The following is a 22,443-nucleotide window of genomic DNA, read 5'->3' as shown; positions in this document are numbered from 1 at the left end:
CCCTGCGCCACCTTTTCAGGCTTTTCCATAGCACAGCCATTCCGTCTATCGACCTATCGATTTTCTTTTTGTAAACACGTTGCACTGGCAATATTTGCGTAAAGTGCGTAAATCTGTATTAAACAATTGTTGTAAACAATTGCGACGTGCACTAATCTGAAATGGTGAGTAATACCTGCTGGCGGGCAGTACGCACAGACCCTTGTTATCTATATGTGCTGGAGTCCAGCAAACTGCCACGAAAGCATGCCGGCTGATGCAATATTTCCCGGAATTCTTCTTCATTACATATGCACGTACATGTTTAAAAATGCAAATTTCCGTTAATGCACCAGGCGAATATCGAACGGAAAGGCACCTTCAAGGTGGAATACCTGCAGAAGATCGAGCGTGAAGTGCAGGAACGCTGGGAAAAGGAGCGCGTCCATGAGACTGATGCACCAGCGACGCCAAAGAAGCAACAGTCGGAGAAGTTCTTCGTGACGTTTCCCTTCCCCTATATGAATGGAAGGCTGCACTTGGGGCATACATTCAGTCTGTCCAAGGCGGAGTTTGCCGTTCGCTATCATCGCCTGAAGGGACGCCGTGTCCTGTGGCCCTTTGGTTTCCATTGCACTGGAATGCCAATCAAGGCCTGTGCCGACAAATTGACGCGTGAAGTGGAACTATATGGCTATCCACCCCAATTTCCAGAGGCGGTGGAGGAGGCGCCCGTTGAGGAGACCAAGTCGGAGATACCCAAGGACAAGTCGAAGGGCAAGAAGAGCAAGGCTGTGGCCAAGACGGGTGGTGCCAAGTTCCAGTGGCAGATCATGCAGAGTCTCGGTCTCAAGGATGAGGAAATCAAAGAGTTTTCCGATCCACAGCATTGGCTGAACTACTTCCCCCCGCTGGCGATTCAGGATCTGAAGAGCATTGGCGCCCACATTGATTGGCGGCGCAACTTCATCACAACGGATGCCAATCCCTTCTTTGATTCGTTCGTCCGATGGCAGTTCAATCATCTGAAGGAGCGCGGTAAGATTATGTACGGCAAGCGCTACACCATCTACTCGCCCAAGGATGGACAGCCGTGCATGGACCACGACCGTTCCTCTGGCGAGGGTGTGGGCCCCCAGGAGTACACTCTGATCAAAATGAAGGTTCTGCAGGCACCCAAAGTGTTGAGGTTTGAAATGATTCTTAATCTTCCCGCTTTTATTGTGATTTAATTGGAGTTTCTTTTGTAGCGCCATCAAGCAACCCATTTACATGGTGGCCGCCACACTGCGACCGGAGACGATGTACGGCCAGACCAACTGCTGGCTGCATCCGGACATAAAGTACATTGCGTGGCAGACCTCGCGGAATGAAGTTTGGATCAGCACGCATCGCGCAGCGCGCAACATGACCTATCAGGGATTCACCGCCGAGGAGGGCAATATTGTGGTGCTGGCCGAACTCACGGGCCAAGAGCTGCTGGGTACTCCCCTCTCGGCTCCATTGACGTCCCATAAGATCATCTACACGCTGCCCATGCTGAGCATTAAAGCGGACAAGGGCACGGGTGTGGTGACCTCTGTGCCCTCCGACTCGCCCGACGATTACGCTGCCCTGTTGGATCTGCAGAAGAAGGAGGCGTTCCGCCAGAAGTACGGACTCAAGGATGAAATGGTTCTGCCCTACGCACCATTCCCCATCATTGAGGTGCCTACACTCGGAAATCTCAGTGCCGTTCATGCCTACGATACGCTCAAGATTCAGTCGCAAAACGACAAGGAGAAGCTGGCCGAAGCCAAGGAAATGTGCTACCTGAAGAGTGAGTGGAGTCCGCCTCCTCCTTAGAGATGCATATTTGAAATTGGTGTAATCTTTTTAGGCTTCTATGATGGCATCATGTTGGTTGGGGAGTTTGCCGGCAGCAAAGTTCAGGATGTCAAGAAGAATCTTCAAAAGAAAATGGTGGATTCCAACGAGGCAGAAGTCTACTATGAGCCCGAGAAGACCATCATGTCACGCTCGGCCGATGAGTGTGTTGTTGCGCTGTGCAATCAGTGGTACATCAACTACGGCGAACCCGTTTGGAAGGCGCAAACAGTCAAGATACTGCAGGATATGGAGACCTTCCACGAGGAGGCACGCAACAATTTCGAGGCGTGCCTAAACTGGCTGCACGAGTACGCCTGTTCGCGCACATACGGTCTGGGCACCAAGCTACCATGGGATGAGCAGTGGCTAATTGAGTCACTGTCGGACTCGACCATTCACATGGCATACTACACAGTGGTGCATCTGATACAGGGTGGCAGCCTGCGTGGCGAGAGGCCCGGTCCCTTTGGTATGTCCTCGCACTGAGCTGTCCAATTTTCATGGAATTCCCTTTGTAAGATTTATTTATTTTTGTTTTTAGGCATAAAACCTGCTGACATGACTACTGAGATCTGGGACTACATCTTCTTCAAGGAGACACCGCCACCAAAGAAGTCAAACATTAAGCTGGAACATTTGGCTGTGCTGCGTCGCGAATTCGAGTATTGGTATCCCATGGATCTGCGTGTTTCCGGCAAGGATCTCATCAATAATCATCTGACCTTCACTCTGTACAATCATGCGGCTATTTGGCCAAAAGATGACACAAAGTGGCCCAAGGGCATGCGTGTGAATGGCCATCTGCTGCTCAACTCTGCCAAGATGTCCAAGTCGGATGGCAATTTTCTGACCCTAACCGATGCCGTGGACAAGTTCTCGGCCGATGGCATGCGTCTGTGTCTGGCCGATGCTGGCGACAGCATTGAGGATGCTAACTTTGTGGAGAGCACAGCGGATGCGGGCATCCTACGCTTGTACACGTTCATCGAGTGGGTCAAGGAGATGTTGGAAACAAAGAGCACCCTGAGAACGGGCGCCGCTAGGACGTTCAATGATCAGGTATTCCTCAGCGAGCTGAACCTTAAGACGCAGCAGACGGACGACAACTATCGGAAGATGCTGTTCAAGGAGGCCCTGCGAAGCGGTTTCTATGAGTTGCAGCTGGCCCGCGACAAGTACCGCGAGCTGTGCGGCACTCAGGGCATGCACGTGGAGTTGGTGCTGGAGTTCATACGTCGTCAGGCTCTTCTGGTGGCTCCCATCTGCCCGCATATGGCGGAACACGTCTGGGGACTGTTGGGCAACAAGGAGTCGATTGTCCACGCTCTCTGGCCCGAGGTGGGGGCCATCAATGAGCTCGACATTATGTGCTCCGAGTACCTCATGGAGGCGGCTCATGCCTTCCGTCTTAACCTGAAGAATCTGCTGCAGCTGAAGGCCAAGGGCGGCAAAGAGAAGACGCTGGATCCGCAGACAGCGAAACCCAATCGTGCGCTCATTTGGGTGGCCAAAACCTATCCGCCCTGGCAGTGCTGTGTGCTGGACACCATGAGGGAGCTGTTCAATAAATTCAATGCCTCCTTGCCTGACAACAAGGTGATTGCTGCAACACTCCAGCAAAAGGCGGAACTCAAGAAGTTCATGAAGCGAGTGATGCCGTTCGCCCAAATGATACGCGAGAAGGTGGAGTCGGGCAAGGGAGTGGCGGCCATGGCTGTCAACCTGGAGTTCGATGAGCGACAAGTGCTGATCAGCAATCTGGAGTACCTCAAGAACACCCTGGATGTAAGATTTTGTCCTACAATTTAATTTAATTCTCCCAACAACTTTAATGCTTTCAAATTATCGTAGCTGGATGCGTTGGAAGTCAAGTACACCGATGATCCATCAGCACCCGAGAAAACGCGCGAGGAAGTGCGCCCTGGCTCGCCTTTCATCAGCTTCAGTGTGGCACCCAATGTCAGCGTTGAGCTGGTGAATCCCATTGAACGTTCATCGCTCTTCCAAGTCAACACCATCATCTCTGAGGGCGACACAGTACAATCGCTGAGAGAGAAGATCTCCAAGTATATTGGGCTCAAAACGGAACTGTCTAATCTGAAAATCTGGCACTTCAATGATACCCTGCTGGGTCCACGGAAGATACCGAACTTTGAGGATTACAAGACAGGCAAAACGTTGCTTAAAGAGGGAAACTTCATCCTTGATGTGGCAGCCAAGCGCGTGAGCGTGGAGCAAGCTGGCAAACTAACCGAAGTGGGTCGCAATCTGATCTATGTGGTGGAGTAGATGGTTGAGGTTATATTGAACTAATTTATTCACAAAGGAAATTTTTTGAAGCTTTTAAAGCAAGTTGATGGCTATTAAAGAACTAACTTAATACCTTACCGCCAAATTCATTTGACCCAATTAGACAGGCCGCTTGACTCTTACGATTACGAGCTACCGCCAAGGAAAACAAAATTTGTATTTCTAGAGAGCACATCCCATAAGCCAACCCCCAGAACGTTGCATTCTGTGACTTACGATGGGGTATAATGATTTTGTGGAAATGTGGAACATCTACGGCTATAAAAGGGCATTAAAACCTTCGACCCCTCCCTTTAGCTGACCTTCTCTAGTGGCTGTTTTTGTGGGTCATTCGGCAGATAAGCGCCTCAGCGGTGTCTTAGCGGCACAGTAGGAGGCTATCATTTAGGCAAGAGGCTTAGGGCTCTTAGCATATATAAGGCCTCAAACGAAACGAATTCAAAGCAAAGTTTCAGACATGTTGAGTCTTCGAGTGCTTCTCTTGCTGCAGTGCAGCCTTTTGGTGTTTGGTGGCGTTTGCCTTATACCCCAACCGATTATGCGACAACGTTCCCTGAAGGATACACTCTTGAAGACTCAACCCCGCTTGGATGGACGCATTGTGGGTGGACATCGCATCAATATCACTGATGCGCCACATCAGGTGTCGCTGCAGACTTCTAGCCACATTTGTGGTGGATCCCTGATATCCGAGGAGTGGATATTGACTGCTGCACATTGCACATAGTGAGTATGGATGGGCAGCACACCACTCTTGCTTCCCTTCTGCCAGGATTTAACTCGGTTTATTTCTGATACAGTGGCAAGACTGCGGATCGTCTGAAGATTCGCTTGGGCACCTCGGAGTTCGCTCGCAGTGGAGAGCTACTCCGTGTCAAGCAAATCGTTCAGCATGCCAAATTCAACTTCTCGAATGTGGACTATGACTTCTCGCTGCTGCAGCTGCAACATCCCATTAAATTCGATGAGACCAAGAAGGCCATCAAACTACCGGAGACGGAGACGGAGCAGCAGCTTATGGACGGGGAGACCTGTTTTGTGAGTGGCTGGGGAAACACCCAGAACCTACTGGAGTCGCGCGAGTGGCTGCGGCAGGTGGAGGTGCCGTTGGTCAACCAGGAGGTGTGCAGCGAGAAGTACAAGCAGTATGGTGGCGTCACCGAACGTATGATTTGTGCCGGTTTCATGGAGGGTGGCAAGGATGCCTGCCAGGGCGATTCCGGCGGTCCGATGGTCAGTGAATCGGGTGTCCTAGTGGGCATTGTCAGCTGGGGCTACGGTTGTGCCAAGCCCGACTATCCAGGCGTTTACTCCCGCGTGGCAGTTGCCCGCGACTGGGTGAAGGAGCACAGCGGCGTCTAGCATCAAAAAGTTCTTCAATAAAGCGAATTCGATTTAATAAGGGGGCGTTTCCTTCGAGAGGTTTCCTTGCACACGTTGCCAGCACACAATGTACTTGCCAGACATGCGAATGTCTTTCCCTTCCCCCCATTCGCACATTTCGCTGGCAGCGGAGGTCGTCGCGGTGGGTGCGGCAGTCTCTTCGCTGGCACATGGGACGCCGTTTACGGCGCATGTCAGCGCTTCCCTGCTCCCTGTGCTTCGTCTTCATAGTATTTGCCGCACTCATATGGTACAGGAAATTCCATGGCGATCCATGCCGCCCGGGAGTAGCTCACCTTTGAAAGTGTCCCCAAAACGGAGGATCAACACTAAAGATATCATTTATATGGCTTTAATTACTAGCAAAAACATTTTAAAAACAGTATTAAAATAAGACAGAATAACAGTAAAGTTCTCGGCTAACCTTTTGGCGCACAATCTTCAGGTGACGATTCTGTGTTTACGTCGGATGAGGAAACGCGAACGCGAGACTACGCAGGAACGCGACGATTCCCAGCGAACCTACGCAAACTGTATACGGGACTCGGTGACTTTCCTAGCCCAAAAAAAAACACTGCTGTCTCTGCTGTCCACTTTCATACTCTTCTTATGGTCTGCTACATTTTAAATACATATTCTCATATGTACATACATACATATGTATATGAGTACGCCCTCGATGAAGACTTGCTTATGTACATGATCCCAAGTGGAAAGATTCTACCTAATTGATAATACTGTGCTGCGCTTCAAGAGTCTATAATTTCTGTAAGTATAAATTATATTTTACTCTTATTTTAATTGTAATCCTGCATATTGAAGACTACTCTGATATTTTCTACTGAAGATCTGTACTTGACATTTGACTTCCGTGCGATCTTGTTTTACTGCTGCTAAGTCAGAACTGAATACGCAAACTTCTTCATTCAAGCTTTCATTCTCCCTCAAGCATTATCGGTTTCCATAATATGGATCTACCAGAGCTACTCACAACAGCACTCTCACACACACAGATATTCATTCACATGATTGAATAACATCATTCGGACCAAGTCGCTGTCAAGTGCCTGTTTGTTGTGTTTTCCAAGTAGAAATTTGAGAGCCCCAAGGTGGGCTACATAGCGACAAGCAGAAGTGCGCCGCCCCATTCCCATTCCATTGATCCCCACAGTTCATTCGAAGCCGCGACTTGGTGACGGCGCGTCGCATTCTGGGGGTAGTCCAAGGTATTGAACCCATTCTGTTGCGGTGCGTAGACCTCCTACTCCCTCCCACCTCGTCTGTGCGTTCTAGAACCAACTGTTGATTTCCTGCCAGAGGATTAGGCAACAGAAGACAGCAGTCGGCAATCAGCATTCAGCAACGTCATCTACATACACACATTCAGCCAAAGCCGAAAGCCGAACACCCTTGTCACACATCAGTGCGACAAATGAAGGGGCAACGAAGCCTATGGGAAGAGTGAAGCGAATCGTGTCTAATCGCCTCCCGTTGCGTTCACAGCTAGCTAAGGGTAAAACGTTTAAAGCTATGAAAAAGCAATGACTCTACACTGAGAGAAATTTCGCAGGAGCTCTAAGAGCTTTAAAGAAATTTCAATGCAAATTCAAGAAAACATTTTTTTACTTGGAAGAAATGTTTAAAGCATCTCGAATTAATATAAAATTCACGGATCTTAATGTTGAGTTTAAAATGTTATTAAAATTTGCATTCCTAGAGTATTTCTGAAATTAAGTGCACTCCAAGTTATATAATTTAAACAAGAAATTACCTTAATATTTTGAAGAAATTTAATAGCTAACCAAAGTTAATTATTTAAAATATTAAAAAAAAAACAGAATTGTATAATAAAGTAAGTAATTTTATGCTGGAATCTTGATATTATAACCAAGATAGTAACTAATTTAATGTTATAAGCAAATTTGAGAATATTATTGATTTGTTTTCATAGCTTTAAAAATCTTGTACACCCCACTTTCAGATAAATTGCAACTTATTTGATCCAGTTCTATTATATTTTTGCCAGTGTATGCGAATTATCTTGCTGGCATATGTAGCTGTTGCTGCCTTGTTATTCATGGTTATCGAACACTCTCATCCACTAGACAAACAAACGTGCCGCACGTTGCCGCTACACGTGAGCGGGGGCACTGTCTCCGTGAATCAGAACGAGAGGGAAAAATCAGAACTTTGCGCCGCTCTCCCGCACACAGAGCAGCACTGGCGCAGCGCCACACAATTGCGGCACACGGCACCCGAACGAGACACGACACACGAAAAACGAACGGGGGGGCCGGGCCGGCGACAACTTGTGGCTCTGGATTGAGGCTTCGGCTTTGGCGTCTCATGCGGTTGCAATGTGAGTGGAGAATATTGCTTGTTTGTGTGGGTGTATCTGCCGTGTTCGGGGGTCGTTGGGGCTGCTCAACGAGAGCTGCGTCGCTGCGGCTGCAGTCTGACTACCATATGCGACACGCAGAATATAAGTAGCATTCCACTCTCAGAGTTCCATCAAAGCGGTTCGACTCGCGCAACAGCAAACATACTCCCTCAAATAAAATACAAAATATTCATAATATTACACAAAGTATCCCACATATTTTATCCATTATATTTGTTCGGCTTACCCTGATAGTAAGTTTCAAATTATTATAAATTATGGCAGCAAAAAGTAAAATCATTTCAAATGCATTCGCTAAATGCAGACTAAAGTGTTTCAATTTTGTAAAAGTGTGTGAATATATTCGTGTTTTGACCATGTGAATGAGTTCCCTTCATGAACAGTGACAACAATCGAGAAATGTGTAACTAAATTTGTGTTATACGTGATAGACTTTGACTCTTATTAGTGAGAAATGGCGTTAGATAAAAGCCATGTACATATGCATATGTTGATGTGAAACAATAATCCACTCTAGAAATCTAATCGAAATTTCAATTATTTACAAACTATTTTCAGAGCTACACAACAAACCAGAGTTTTCATAATATTAATTGTGATATTTGCTTCAATTTAAATATACAAAAAACAATATATTTGAACAATTACAACCAGCGAAACCTATTTAGTGCATGGAAACGCTCAACAAAATCTACCAGAAATAATTGAAACAATTTTAATCACACACAAACCACTGTGGAAAACTAGACATATTACCCAGCCGGAGGCAGAAGAGAATACAATCCGGTAAGCGACAAAGACCTCCTAGAGAATACCAAAATCAGTAGCGTGGAGTATTCACGACCTATCACAGTCGGCGGCACTCACGTAGCCCCCAAAAGCACAAAAAAGCTGAGACAAAAAAGCTTTCATTTAGCGCTAGCTTTAAATAAGAATGAAATTAATGTTTGGCTGTGAAATATAAAAATATTAAGGGGAATTTTAAGCATAGATATTCCCACATTCTTTCCAAGAACTGGGAAAATCGGCAAACTCTCAGCCCAATATCTTATGTAAGTCATTGAACTGACTGCAATTGACAGAATTGGAGGCTTGGCCTTCAATTGATTGGCTGTCAAAAGCAGTTCCACAAACATTCTGCGAATTGGGGGAAATTACCTTGCCTGTCGCTCTCTCTGGCTTGTTCCACTGACCCCCACAGTATCCAACAATTGGTTTTTAAGCAGCTTTCCTGTCACATGCTCATTTGATTTGCCAAATAATTATTTATTTATTTATCCATCTGTGAACTCCGTTTAGAGCGCCAGGTAGGTCTTGAGTGGAATAGCTTGAATGAAATTATTATTCCTTTTGTAACTTTTTCTCAGTCAGAAGTTCCAGTCATGAAGCCAATGCGCATATCATTTGTAGTTTCTGTTTTTTGCTTTCTTGTTCATGGTTTCGCTGCGAGTTTTATGTAAGTTTCATTCTATGATTTCATAACCAAACGACGGAAATGGTATTGGGGTTGCATGGAAATCTCTCTCTGTCTCTCTCGATAGAGATTGGTGGTTATGGATTGAGTTGTGTAAAATTATGCTAAATTTCAGATTTTATTTGCACAGAGATACTCGTATATGAAATTCCTATTAAATTGTAGAAGAGTAGCAAAGCTCGTTCTGATTAAAGTAACTACCTTGGAAATATCTTCAATTAATCTTACTTAATTTTATCTTTTATCACTTAAATCATTCTCCATTCTCTCATTAAACTATGAATTTTCCCTATTAAGCCTTATAAACCTCAAATTAATAATCTGTTCCCTTTAAATTGAGTTTATCAATTGAAAATTGTCCTCTTCTCCATCAATGAATTTTCCAATACGTGCCACTTAACGTGCCACCTACCGACTGCCATTCAAAGCTTTCTGCCTATTAACCAGGGAAATCGACTGTACTCGACTGTCATCAGAACAAAAGCCAAACAGAACCAATTCAACGCCAGTTGAGAGGAAGCCACATTAAAGGGGGGCAGCCACAGGCGTTGGTAATATTTTCGTGCTGCCAATTCAAGTGCTAAAAATATCTCAATGGGGGGTCTCGACAGCGCCTCAATTGTTTCCGTCTCCTGTTGCAGATTCTCCTACTGCCACACAGCCACTCGCCCCTACCCTCCCTCTAGCGGAGATTGTTTACACAATCAATTTGAATGTCTGTGTGAGTCACATGCGGCTACATGCCTCTACTCTTGTAGCTTTTTCCTCGGTTATGTGTGCATCTGCCTCAACCACCCACTTACACTTCGACTTTGACTGGGTGAAGGCTACAGGCTTCGGGAAATCTTCAACTTGGGGAAAGTGTTGTTTCTGGGAATTTCCTTTGATCGATATGCCTCCAGATGTGACTCTCGGCTACTCTGCCACGACGGGTGGTAAATGGGTAGCACGCACCTGGGCACGTGTATGGAATTCCCATTTCGATTCATTTCTCAAACCAGCAACGAGTGGTTATTGCCACTGCTGCACATTGCATGTCGTGAGCATTCGATGGTCACATGCAAGTCGACTCTTAAAGAACTTTTTGGCTTTTTGCCTTTGGTTTTGGTTTCAGTCCCTTGACCTTCTCACGCAAGTTCTTATTCGTGGGAATTTCTAGTATGAGTCTTTATTAATGGTTTTAATTTTAATTAGTTTCATGATTTATATTAGAAAGCATCGACTTGTCAGAAAGATTTCACAACGAGGAAGGAATAGAATAAGAATAACGGTGAACCACACAAGCCGCGGCCGCGTTCGACGCATGCACATGCATGCATTTAAGAATGTATGTAAGCATGTACCTATGTATGCATGTGTGTAGTATCGTCATCTCCTCTTCTCCCTACTGGTTCTCTACTGTGCTTTTTGCATGGAATTGAGAGAGAAAGGCCAATTGCAACGCTGATGTTTACACTGAGTGCAAACAGTTTTCGGTTTGATGCCAACAATTTATGACTTCAATTCCAATTTACAATTTAATGAAATAAAACTAAACCAATATCCTATATCAGTTTACACCTTTAATCAAAGATTTTAGTTTTTTATGGACAATTTCGCTCTTTTTATTTGCAGTTACAAACAAACTCCCTTGTGAGTTCTATTGACTATCTTTCATGCTCAAAGCTGACAATGAGCACAGGAATCATTCAAGATCAGCTCAAGATTAAACACGACTACAATTTTATATAAATAAAATAGAAGAAGAAAGGTTATGGATTGGTTACTCGCAACACCGCAGTTGCACAGCGCCTTCGCTTCGCTGGGGTCCCTGGAGGGTGACACCTACGTGGTCAGCCCGAATGCATTGTGTAAGTAAGCGATGGGAAAATGGCATCGAAAGATTTCTATAAGATGGATATCCCCTCTTTAGCCATTCTAGAGGAGATTAACTACAAGCTCACGTATGAGGATCAAACGCTGCGCACCTTTCGTCGTGCCATTTGCTTTGGCCAGAATGTGCGTTCCGATTTGATTCCATTGCTGGAAAATGCGAAGGATGATGCTGTGCTGGAGTCTGTCATTCGCATACTGGTGAATCTCACTGTGCCCGTGGAGTGCCTGTTCTCGGTCGATGTGATGTATCGCACGGACGTGGGTCGTCACACCATCTTTGAGCTGAACAAGCTGCTGTATACCAGCAAGGAGGCATTCACCGAAGCCAGGAGCACCAAGAGCGTCGTGGAGTACATGAAGCACATTCTCGAGTCCGATGCCAAGCTGTCGCCGCAGAAGTGCGATCAGATCAACAATTGTCTGCTGCTGCTGCGTAACATCCTCCACATACCGGAGACGCACGGCATCTGTGTGATGCCCATGATGCAGTCGAACAATCCCCATGGCATCACCATGCAAAATACCATTCTCTGGAATCTCTTCATCCAGAGCATCGACAAGCTGCTCATCTACCTGATGACCTGTCCGCAGCGCTCCTTCTGGGGCGTTACCATGGTGCAGCTGATCGCTTTGATCTACAAGGACCAGCATGTGAGCACACTCCAGAAGCTTCTCAATCTGTGGTTCGAGGCGTCGCTGTCAGAGAGCTCCGAGGACAATGAGAGCAACACCACACCCCCGAAACAGGGCAGCGGCGAGTCCAGCCCTATGCTGACTTCGGATCCCACTGGATCGGATTCATCGGACAATGGTAGCCAGGGCAATGGTATGAGCATCAGCATGAGCCTCAGCATGAGCATGAGCGTTAGCATGAGCAGCTTGTGTGGCAAGAAGGAGACACCGGAGGAGCGGCAGCAGGCCTTAAGGGATGGCACCGAAGCCACACTCCAGGAGGTTAGCCGCAAGGGTCAGGAGTATCAGGATGCCATCGAGGCCAAGGAGCGCATGGGTTCTGTCATGGATGATGCGGAGGACTATGAGCAATCAGATTTCAATCACAGGCAGGAGGAGCAGGAGGAGCAGGAGGAGCAGGAGGAGCAGGAGGAGGACGAGGACGAGGAGTGTGACCAGGAGGTGGCAGCCGTTGCCTCGGAACCCTTGAATCTAATAACACAACCAGCTGACAATGTCAACGACACTACCACAACCACAACGACCCTATCGACCAGTATCATGCCATTCCGGGCACCCCTTCCCGTCGGCAGTCGTCCCTCCTACACACATGCCCCGCCCCAGCACCAGAGCTATGCCGCCTATGTGGCTGCCATCAAGCTAAGCCAGAAGTCCCCCCATGCCGGCAAGCTGCAGCTGACGAAGGGCAAATGCTGTCCACAGAAGCGAGAGTGCCCCTCCTCGCAGTCGGAACTCTCCGATTGTGGCTATGCCACGCAGGTGGAGAACCAAGAATCCGTGTCCACCTCCAGCAATGATGATGACATGCCCCAGGGCAAGCCACTGCATCAGAAGCCGCCATGCAACACAAAGCCCAGGAATATACAGCGTCACATTCTCACTCCCCTCGACAAGAAGGAGCTGCGACGCAAGAAGCTAGTGAAGCGCAGCAAAAGTAATCTGTGAGTATTCATCGATGATTCACTTTTCGAAAAAAATAATCTAACTTTTATTCCAACTTCTGCAGCATCAACATGAAGGGACTTGTGCAGCATATACCCACTGAAGATGATATTGCCAATCTACTCAAAGAGTTCACTGTGGACTTTCTACTCAAGGGCTACAATTATTTGGTTGAGGAGCTGCACTCGCAATTACTCTCCAATACGGTAAGAGTGAACCCCCAAAACCTTACTTAACCATACCAAATAATTCTCTGATATTTTCCCATAGCTACCCATTGATACGTCGCACTTTTTCTGGCTGGTCACGTACTTTCTGAAGTTTGCTGCCCAACTGGAGCTGGACATGGAGCACATTGACACCATACTCACCTACGATGTGCTCAGCTACCTCACCTACGAGGGTGTCATGCAGTGCGAGCAATTGGAGCAGAGTGCCAGGCAACGGGACAGTGACTTGAAGCCCCATCTGCGACGCATGCATCTGCTGGTGACAGCCATAAGAGAGTTCCTGCAGGCCATCGAGACATACAATAAGGTTACGCATCTCTCGGACGATGATCGCGATCATCTGCGACAGCTGCAAATCCAAATAGCGGACATGACCGATTTGCATTGTCTGTTTGTGCTACTGCTGCGGCGCTTCAATCCCACCATTCACTCGAAACAGTATCTGCAGGATCTGATTGTGACTAATCACATACTCCTACTCATTCTGGACGAGAGACCAATGCTGGATGGAAAGAAGACCGAAAATCTAACACAGCACATTGCACAGTAAGTTTCAGAGAGATTCACTTTATTTTTTTCCCCCTGCAACGCTTAAAGCGGAATCGGACAAAAATGAGCGGAGAAAAGAGAGAAGAACAGTTGCAGCGACAGCTAAACGGAGAGAGCGCGCTACTGCACAGAAAGTTTTGTGAGCGAGAGAGAAAGAACAGTTATTTACGTTAGGCGACTACAAGAGAGCGGATAAATTTGCTTACGAAAAGAAACAAGACAAACAAACGACTAACCAACGCACAACTTAACTTGAATCTATTTTAATTTTACACAAATAATAGGCATGCACTCGCGGATTATGATAGCTAAAAGAATTAAGTTAGTTTGGGAGTATTCGGGAGAAAGCAAAATACGGAGCGCAAGCAACACAACAAAAGAGAACGAACAAATTAAATAAAAAGTTCTTCCCTTTCTCTCTACAGATTTGCCACTCTGGAGGTAATGCATTACTATGGCATCCTTTTGGAAGATTTTAGCAACAATGGAGAGTTTGTCAATGATTGCATCTTCACCATGATGCATCACGTGGGTGGAGATCTGGGACAGATTGGTGTCTTATTTCAACCCATCATTTTGAAGACATATTCTCGCATTTGGGAGACGGAATACAGTCTATGTGATGTGAGTTTTTAAATGAAAATGTTACCCCTCGGAAAGCCTTACTTACAAATTAATGAATTCTACTCCATAGGACTGGTCTGATCTTATCGAGTATGTCATACACAAGTTCATGAATACACCACCCAAAACACCCATGACTATACCCACAACATCGCTGACAGAGATGACCAAAGAGCATAATCTGGAGCATACAATATGGTAGGGTTTTGAGTGACACTCTCTACTTGGATATCTCAGTGCTAATAATTGCTGTTTTAGCTCTTGGAATGTCGATGAGATGGATACGCTGTATTGGTATTATGTACAGAGCAAGAGCTCCAATGATTTGGTTGGAAAAATCGTCAGACTGTTTAGCAACAATGGCAATAAAGTGAAATCCCGCATTTCAATCATTCAGCAGCTGCTGCAACAGGTAAGCAAGTCCACAAAAATAAACAAAAGAGCTTTAACTAAAAGTATATGCTATCTTCTTAAAGGATATTATAACCCTGCTGGAGTACGATGATCTTATGAGGTATGAGGATGCTGAATATCAGAGAACCTTATTGACAACACCCACATCGGTGACCACCGAATCGGGCATAGAGATGAAGGACGGCGGCTTTTGCAGGCCGTCAGATGATATACAGGTACTTAAATATTTAATTTCCCCAATAGAAAGTCTTATCTAATAAAAATCTCTCTGTTTAGATACTTCTCGATCTAATCATTAAAGACAAAAAGAGCCAGCACTTGCAATGGGTACAGAAGGTGCTCTTAGAGTGCTGCTACATCAAGTTGAACCTCAAGTCGGGCAGAAAGATGTCACACATTATGGAGCCCGTGGCCTATCATTACATCATCAAGCAAAAGTCCATACCTTTGGTGCAGTGGAACAACGAGCAGTCGGCCACGATGCTGTATCAGCCATTTGTGCTGCTGCTGCATAAGCTTGGCATTCAGCTGCCAGTGGATGCGGGCTCGATCTTTGCCCGGATACCAGACTACTGGTCGCCGGAGAAGATGTACGAGCTGGCCAAGAAGCTGGGAGCCGTGAATAAACGTGAGTTTTAGTCCCACAGAAATCCACATCCCCACCACCCCCGGCCAAGTGCTCCTACTTCTTACTCACAATGTTGTTGGGGTGATGTACATGTAAATATTTTGTACATTTTTCAAAATTGTTGGTCATGGAAATGCGAATGAGACCACCACCCCTCCTCCAGAGTCCGTACCCCCACCTACCTGCCTCACTCTCTCATTGTGTCTCTGTGGTTTGTGTGTGTATCTCGATATGCTCTGTGCCTCTCTCCTTTCTCTCCATCTCGATCTTATAGACGCCCTCAAGTTCGATGCCACCGAAATGGAAGCAGCCGCCGCGGCCAGTGCAACGGCCAGTGCTGCCTCGATGCAACGTTGCCATCATAATACGGGCCCCCGCAATTCCCTCAGCTCACAGAGCAGCCTGGAGGTGGATCTGGCCGATACTGATGGTGAATTATCACTCATACCCGAAGTGGATACGGCAGTGGAGAAGGCCCATGCAATAGACTCAAGCTCCAGCTCGACCAATGACTTCTTTGCGGTGCCCAGGGTCAAGTCATCAAATTCAACGCTTAGGTAAGAATACTTATAAAGGGTCTATACTTGTACCTTCAATATATTAATTTGTACTTTTTCCCTCCCTCCCAGATATACACCCGATCCCACGCCTCCCGTGCCCAATTGGCTGCAGTTGGTTATGCGCAGCAAACGGAATCCACGCTCGGGTCCACTGCTGGAGATCAGTGATTGGTGAGTGAACCTCACCTGAACAATGCTGGAAAATCTTCAGATTTATGGCACACACGGCAGCTGCTCTGTGGCTCTCCAAAACATATTGTTTCTTGTCTCTCTTTGCCCAAAGCTTATGGCAAATTTATGAACTTTAAGCCACGTTTGGGGGTATGTCGTCTGGTCTCCTAAATCCGACTCGTACATTTACTTTCGTGTGTTGACAGTTGTTGTCGCCAGTTGCGCACTAAATGTCAGCTCCGTTTTGGCCATTGTCTGGCTCTTAGAACACCCCCCTGTACTGCCCTCTAACTAGATAAATGTATACACATATGTGGTCATACATATACATATTTATATACCTCATCCGCTTTGGTGGACCCCACACGATCACCCGCTGCTCCTGCCATGGCTGCCGCTGCTGCCGCTCATGTTGAACAGCATTTTGCATTTGGTTTATGACTTTCCTTGTATTGCATTTTGTTGTTACACAAAAACTTTTAGATTGCCGATATGTGTAGAGCCGGACATACCGATTACAGTTATAAAGATGAAAGGAATATTGGGGGAACAGCAAGAAGTTTGGAGCATACGAGGAACACTTAAGGAGAGAATTCGAGCATGAAAATCATAAAAGTAAATGAAACTTTCTTACAAATTTATTTATTTAATACAAGAAAAGTGCCAGCAAATATGGGATACAGTTAAATGGTTTTAAAGCATCTTTAAGAACATTGTTTCAAGCATAATTTAAGAACTTTTTGTCATAGTTATTCCTCTATCTACTTTCTTAGCCATGGGTATTCCCAAACTCTCGACTGCTTGCGCACTTTAAACCCCACTCAAAGTAGTCCGTGTAAGAATCATTTACACCTTGGACAAGTTTTTGTGGTGTGTCTGGCTGGGGCAGCAGGCACAAAAACATAGCCGACGAACAGCTATCCAAAAATCAATGATATCCATGAGTTACATGGGCCTGACCTCTGTCAGCGCACCCAACAGCAGCAGCAGCAGCAGCAGCAGCCGCAACACGAAATGAAGTCATCGCGATTAGCACGCGCAACCAACAGAGAGCCAGGCTGGGCTTTAGCTGTTTGTATCTGATAGATACCACATACAGAGAGTCGGTTGTAGCTCACACCCTACATGCATAAATTGTCTGCATGATAATCTAGAGAGCTGCTGGTGCTGGTGCTGGTGCTGGTGCCGCTGCAGCTGCTGCGCGAATGTAAATCAATCAATTCATTAAGCTTATAGGGCACATTAACTTTAATAATCTGAGCGAATAATCAAGCGCAAAATTGGCCATTGTTGGTGCACTAATTAGAAATCTGAGCTCCCCCCATTAATCAGCCCGAGAACATCGAGCCGACAAAAAGCAATCTGCTGAAATTGACATTTAGCTGAGGGTTACACACATCCTTAGAAGAGGCAACAGCCGGTTTCGGTTTTACGAACCCATGAGAGAATTACGAATTACGAACAATCTGAACCAGTTTAAGGCTACAATTTACATTTTTTTATCGTCTCTGCGTTCTGCGTTCTGCGTTCTGGGAAATATTTTGCTGCTGTTATTTTATTTATTGTCTGATAGTGCAGCAGCAGCCTCAAACGTGTTTCTACTGCGCTTTTGTAACTGCTTTTTATATGGAAAGTAAAAGTCAAATGTTATGCGATCCCCCAACTACGGTCAGAGGCCTCCACAGGGAGCCAGTCAGGCAGTGCGTGAGTTCCTTAGTTGATATGTGAAAATGGGGCAAAACAAGTTCTTTTTTATTCGCTTGGAGACAAACATATAAAAAGTCACTTAACTGGAAAGCTGTCTCAATAGTTTGGTTAGCTCATTGGGGTAGTAGTGAGATAATGAACAGTCCTGATAGATTTCCTGATTCTCTCGGCCTGTAAGTCATAGACAAATTAACACGCACAGTGGGCACAAGGCAACTCCGCAAGGCGCAGGCGTGGGCGTTGACAAAAGTCAATTTTCTAAATTGAATTTGACATTTTTCTCATTTTTTTGTTGCTATTTTTTGTTGCTATTTCGTTTGTTCAACCCACAAGGAAGCAAAGTCAAAGCTGCAGCGTCGGGTTTTCACTTTTGCAGTGGCCCGTGGGCTGTGTGTTGGCAAACACCAAACACCAGCAGTAGCATGGGGCAGAAGACTACTTTGTGTGCCATGTTTCGCTTTGGTTTTCCCAGCTTGAGTTCTCGACCTTCTTTTGGGTCTTTTGGCCACCGATTTTGGGTTTGGCTGCGAGACTGGCGAATATTGCTAACATTTTGCATTTGTTGCTGTTGCTGTTGCAGCTACAAAGTAATAAGTGCAACATGGACACCTAGTGCTGCCCTGGCAGAGTGGAGTGAAGTGTTGTGTGCTGTGGTGGAGTGGCACTGCAGCTCCATCAATCAGTCTCATAAATCAGTTTAATTATTAAATAAACAAGTTCCCAAAACAAAACAAAAAACTTCAACACCAATAGAGCCAAGAGCTGAGTCACGGGCACTGCCACTTGAAGCTGAAAGTGTGAGAATTTATGGGATAGAGCAGCAAAAGGGTTAATTGAGCAGCGAACTGTGATGGCTTTTGGGTGGAACACATACTAAAAATATATTTTCAAATCGCCACTAACCCTCTTTTTGTTTTGCTCCATCCATTTGCAGCATTTCCAGTGCAGCAACCATAACAGGCGACGATGAGAGCATGGGCAGCAGATCCCTGTGTCCCACCATGTATCAGACGGGACAGATGATGGCCATGACACCCATGCCCACCATGAATATACCCATGAATCCAATGAAGCCAATGAAGACCACCATGCCCCGCTTGCACAGCATCATGGGACCGCATAATGAGAACAGCAGCAGCTCCGGCTGCGGCGGCACTGTCTACTCCCAGGCGATGGGCGCACTGATGACCACCACAGCAGTGGGTGGTGCCATAATGCGGGGCGATGTGGAGGAGGATGCGGCCATAAAGTCATCGTTCGAGAAGCTGGAGGTCACGGGCACACACTTTGCACGGGCCAGCCACTTGGAGGAGGAATATAGCGCCATGGTGGCGGCTGTCTACAAGAACGAGATCATCAAGTGAGTTCCACAGCGAAGGCGAACCGAAAACAGAATCCACACAATCAACAAGCGGTAGAAGTAGAGCCAGAAGCCAGTAGAGCCAGAGAGAGGCCGGGCCACAGGAGTTTATCGATCAGAGCTAATTGACAATTGGACAGATTGCGCAACAACAACAAAAGTGCCAGGCCCGGGCCATTGACAGAATGTCCGACTGTCGGACTGTCGGACTGTCAATACTTAAATGTCTGGGATGCCAGCAGACACACATATCTGAACAGTGTCTCACATAAATTTATGGCAACCAATTATTCAATTTCAGCCATTTGCAACCAAGATTGGGAGGCAACTCCAAAAAAGATTTAAGCTCTTGATTTGATTTTGTTTTTTGGTTTTTTGGTTTTTCAAGATTTGTTTTCCTTTTTGGATGCAAATTCTGCTTAGATTTTGGGCTGGGTTTTTGTTGTTGTTTTGTTTGGGGTCTTGTGATCAGATTGTTACTCATGATGTTCTCATGATTATTGCAGCGACAATGTTTCGGTGGCTTCCGATCTGACGCGAATGTATGTGAGCGATGAGGATGAGAAACACGAGTTCCGAGTGCCACACTGTCATTGAGAGAATCAGGAACGAAGGCAAAACGGAGAGAGAGAGAGCGAGAGAGAGAGAGTGAGAGCGTAGAAAGAGAATTGAGTGTGAGACCAACAAAGCTGGACAAATAACTGTACCTTGAAAATCGAGTCAATCATAAAACTAAAGAAAACAAATGTACTCATACACAGAAAGATATTTACAGACCAAACACACACACAAAACACATGGGAGCATAAACAAAACCTGAACAATCAGATATGTAAAGAATAATAATAATACCTGAATCAAGTCAAGTCATTATGGTGATGTGGCCCCCCAAGCAGATTATTTGGTCAGCATAAATTATATTTAATTTAAATTGTAAGCTTAGTACTAAGTTCCGTATTGTAGTTCGTAATCGTACACCAATGGGCAGTTCCTGGTTGAATAGTGCAAATATACACACACACACACACACACACACACACACACAGAGAGAGAGAATTATATTTACCACAAAAAATGTAGAAAAGTGCAGCACATGCCTATACCTAGATACCTATAAATATCCATAAGTTATGCTTAGAGATGTTGTTCTCCACTAATAAAACTCTTTTATGTAGTAAAAGCAACAAATCTCTGTCTCGGGGGATTACTTGGAATCGAAATCCAAGCAAATCCCCAGCCAAATGTGAATAATGTGCAGCAAATTGGCGGAGCCAAAAGATAAACGAGCTGCTGTGGCCAGCGCAGCGAATTAAGGTCATTGGTTGACTTTGCGCTAAGGATTGTCTGATTGTGTGGAGGTTGGGCTCCGAGGAGACTCCACGCACGGTAGCTGCCGGCCAGAACAGACACAAAAATAGTATAAATAAAAAAAAGCACTGCACAGTGCCAGTCGCCAGTCACATATTCGGTCTTGCAGGCCACACATAAATGGCAAAACATGGCTAAAACAATTACCAAAATGTGCCGGGCCACAACAATCGGCGTAGGCATAAGCATACTCGTAGTCATAGTCGTAGTTCAACAAGAAATAATAATAATAATTGTGGCCAATTGCTGCTTAGTTGGCCAGTTAATTGCAACATGGCTCAGACGACAGTCACAGCCTCAGCCTCAGCCTCAGCACCAGCCTCAGCCCCAGCACCAGCCCCATTCTCCTAGACTCCACACTCGATGGCCACCACGATCACTGCAGTTCTTAACTCAATCGTACGCTTTTAGAGTGGTTTTTACAATTTTGGGAAGGTACGGAACCAGTTCGCACATCAAAGTCATATTTGGGCTGCTTTTTGGGTTCCGTTTTACTTTGTTTGTTTCCTCATTTAAGTTTTTATTTAAGCAAAACTTTTTAGCTGTTTATGAATTGAAACACATAACGGAATCCATCAATAAATGTTTACAAAGTTTTTGTTTCCAAAATGGAGTTTCCCTGGAGCTCTTAGTTCTCTCTAGTTCCAAGTTCTTGTTTCCACCTTTGTTCAGGTTTTTCGAAAAGTTCCTGCCATCGCCCAGCCCTGGTCTCTATTGTGTCTTCTAAGAGCGAGAACTGCCGTTGACTGCATTCTCCCCATCTCGCCCCAGCCTCAGCGCAATTACCAAGACAAGCAGCTAATTTTATTTGCTGTAAACGTGCGCCTCCGTCTTTAGATCTATTATTGGTGTTGCTTTGGTTCTCGCTGCTGCTCTGTGTGGGAATTGTTCGATGACTTTGCGGAGTCAAACTTTTGGTAGTTTGCGTGTCTGTGGCGCATTATGCACCTTTGACGGGCCGCCGACGTCGCCACTCGTCAATTGACTTGTCACAGCCAGAAGTCCAAAGTGACAAAACACATTACTCAGTGTGGAAGTCTCTGAAGAAGAAAAAACCCCAGAGTGCTAATAGGTGCGGATCCGCATCCGAAACCGACTCAAAAGCAGCCGAAATGCAAATCGAACAGGAAATAAATGTGTCTCCGATTTGAAAGTAAAAAGCAAAAGATACAAATAAATACAAAGATGCCACAGCTTAAATAGCACAATGAGTACCGTCCGCGAATCGCGAAACTTGTTCATTTTGAAAGTTGAGTTCAAGTTCAGAAATGGCCACGACAACAGAAAACAAACTACTGTGGCAACAACAGGCAACAGGTTGCTATAATTTATATATGTATTATACATAGACAATGCTGTTGTTCCACAGGCACAAATCCCACAAATAGTTGTTGTCAACAGCAAGAAGAGAAAGAGTGACTTCAGATGCCAGGAAGTGGATCTTTAGGCATTCCAAATGCTCTATTGGTTCGTTTGGAAGTAAAAGACAGTTTAATTTTTATGCTTTTGGTTGGAGCTTATCTGTAAGAACTTGTAGAAAATATTTCCCTTTGGCTCTGCTTGTTGCTTAATATAAGCAGATTAAAATAGTATTCATTCATAATTAAAGCACTAAAATGAACCCAGAATTTATACACTTTTAATCACATTCGATCTGAATTTGGCCCTACCACATGCCCTGCCCCGCTTTATTGCCAAACAATCATGGACCATCCTCTAAGCCCAGACAATAATAACTTTGATATTTAGGCAGTAAGACAACCCAACCTAAATATCGAAACATACAAAGCAACACAAGAGCAGAGCCATAATTTATGTAATAGGGAAATGTAAGGCAGTTAGATAACATTTGGCAAGACGTGGAACAGATATGGGGAGCACTTGAGACTGCAGACCAGAGGTGTAG

At 45.5% G+C, this 22,443-nt stretch overlaps 3 protein-coding genes across 3 annotated transcripts; all 3 read left to right on the top strand.

Moving 5' to 3' along the window:
• The first annotated feature begins 9 nt into the window (after positions 1 to 9).
• Positions 10 to 4,243, top strand: LOC117582429 (leucine--tRNA ligase, cytoplasmic). The gene is made up of 6 exons (XM_034270133.1): positions 10 to 164; positions 336 to 1,168; positions 1,230 to 1,798; positions 1,859 to 2,317; positions 2,390 to 3,633; positions 3,700 to 4,243. Exons 1-6 carry the CDS (start codon positions 162 to 164, stop codon positions 4,135 to 4,137), a joined length of 3,546 nt encoding a protein of 1,181 aa, XP_034126024.1. The 5' UTR covers positions 10 to 161; the 3' UTR covers positions 4,138 to 4,243.
• Positions 4,244 to 4,351: 108 nt separating this feature from the next.
• On the top strand, positions 4,352 to 5,557 carry LOC117582434 (trypsin-1). The gene is made up of 2 exons (XM_034270137.1): positions 4,352 to 4,884; positions 4,959 to 5,557. The coding sequence occupies exons 1-2, from the start codon at positions 4,616 to 4,618 to the stop codon at positions 5,518 to 5,520; spliced, it is 831 nt and encodes a 276-aa protein (XP_034126028.1). The 5' UTR covers positions 4,352 to 4,615; the 3' UTR covers positions 5,521 to 5,557.
• A 2,479-nt stretch (positions 5,558 to 8,036) lies between these two features.
• LOC117582428 (protein timeless) lies at positions 8,037 to 20,289 on the top strand. Its single transcript, XM_034270132.1, has 15 exons — positions 8,037 to 8,175; positions 8,501 to 8,728; positions 11,031 to 11,266; positions 11,329 to 12,925; positions 12,991 to 13,132; positions 13,197 to 13,702; positions 14,131 to 14,329; positions 14,400 to 14,527; positions 14,588 to 14,741; positions 14,806 to 14,958; positions 15,020 to 15,371; positions 15,646 to 15,928; positions 16,001 to 16,102; positions 18,744 to 19,169; positions 19,676 to 20,289. The coding sequence occupies exons 3-15, from the start codon at positions 11,170 to 11,172 to the stop codon at positions 19,764 to 19,766; spliced, it is 4,230 nt and encodes a 1,409-aa protein (XP_034126023.1). The 5' UTR covers positions 8,037 to 8,175; positions 8,501 to 8,728; positions 11,031 to 11,169; the 3' UTR covers positions 19,767 to 20,289.
• The last annotated feature ends 2,154 nt before the right edge of the window (positions 20,290 to 22,443 follow it).

Source organism: Drosophila guanche, unplaced genomic scaffold, assembly GCF_900245975.1.
Source record: "Drosophila guanche unplaced genomic scaffold, DGUA_6, whole genome shotgun sequence".
Lineage (NCBI taxonomy): Eukaryota > Metazoa > Arthropoda > Insecta > Diptera > Drosophilidae > Drosophila > Drosophila guanche.
This window is presented reverse-complemented; position numbering and strand designations above follow the sequence as displayed.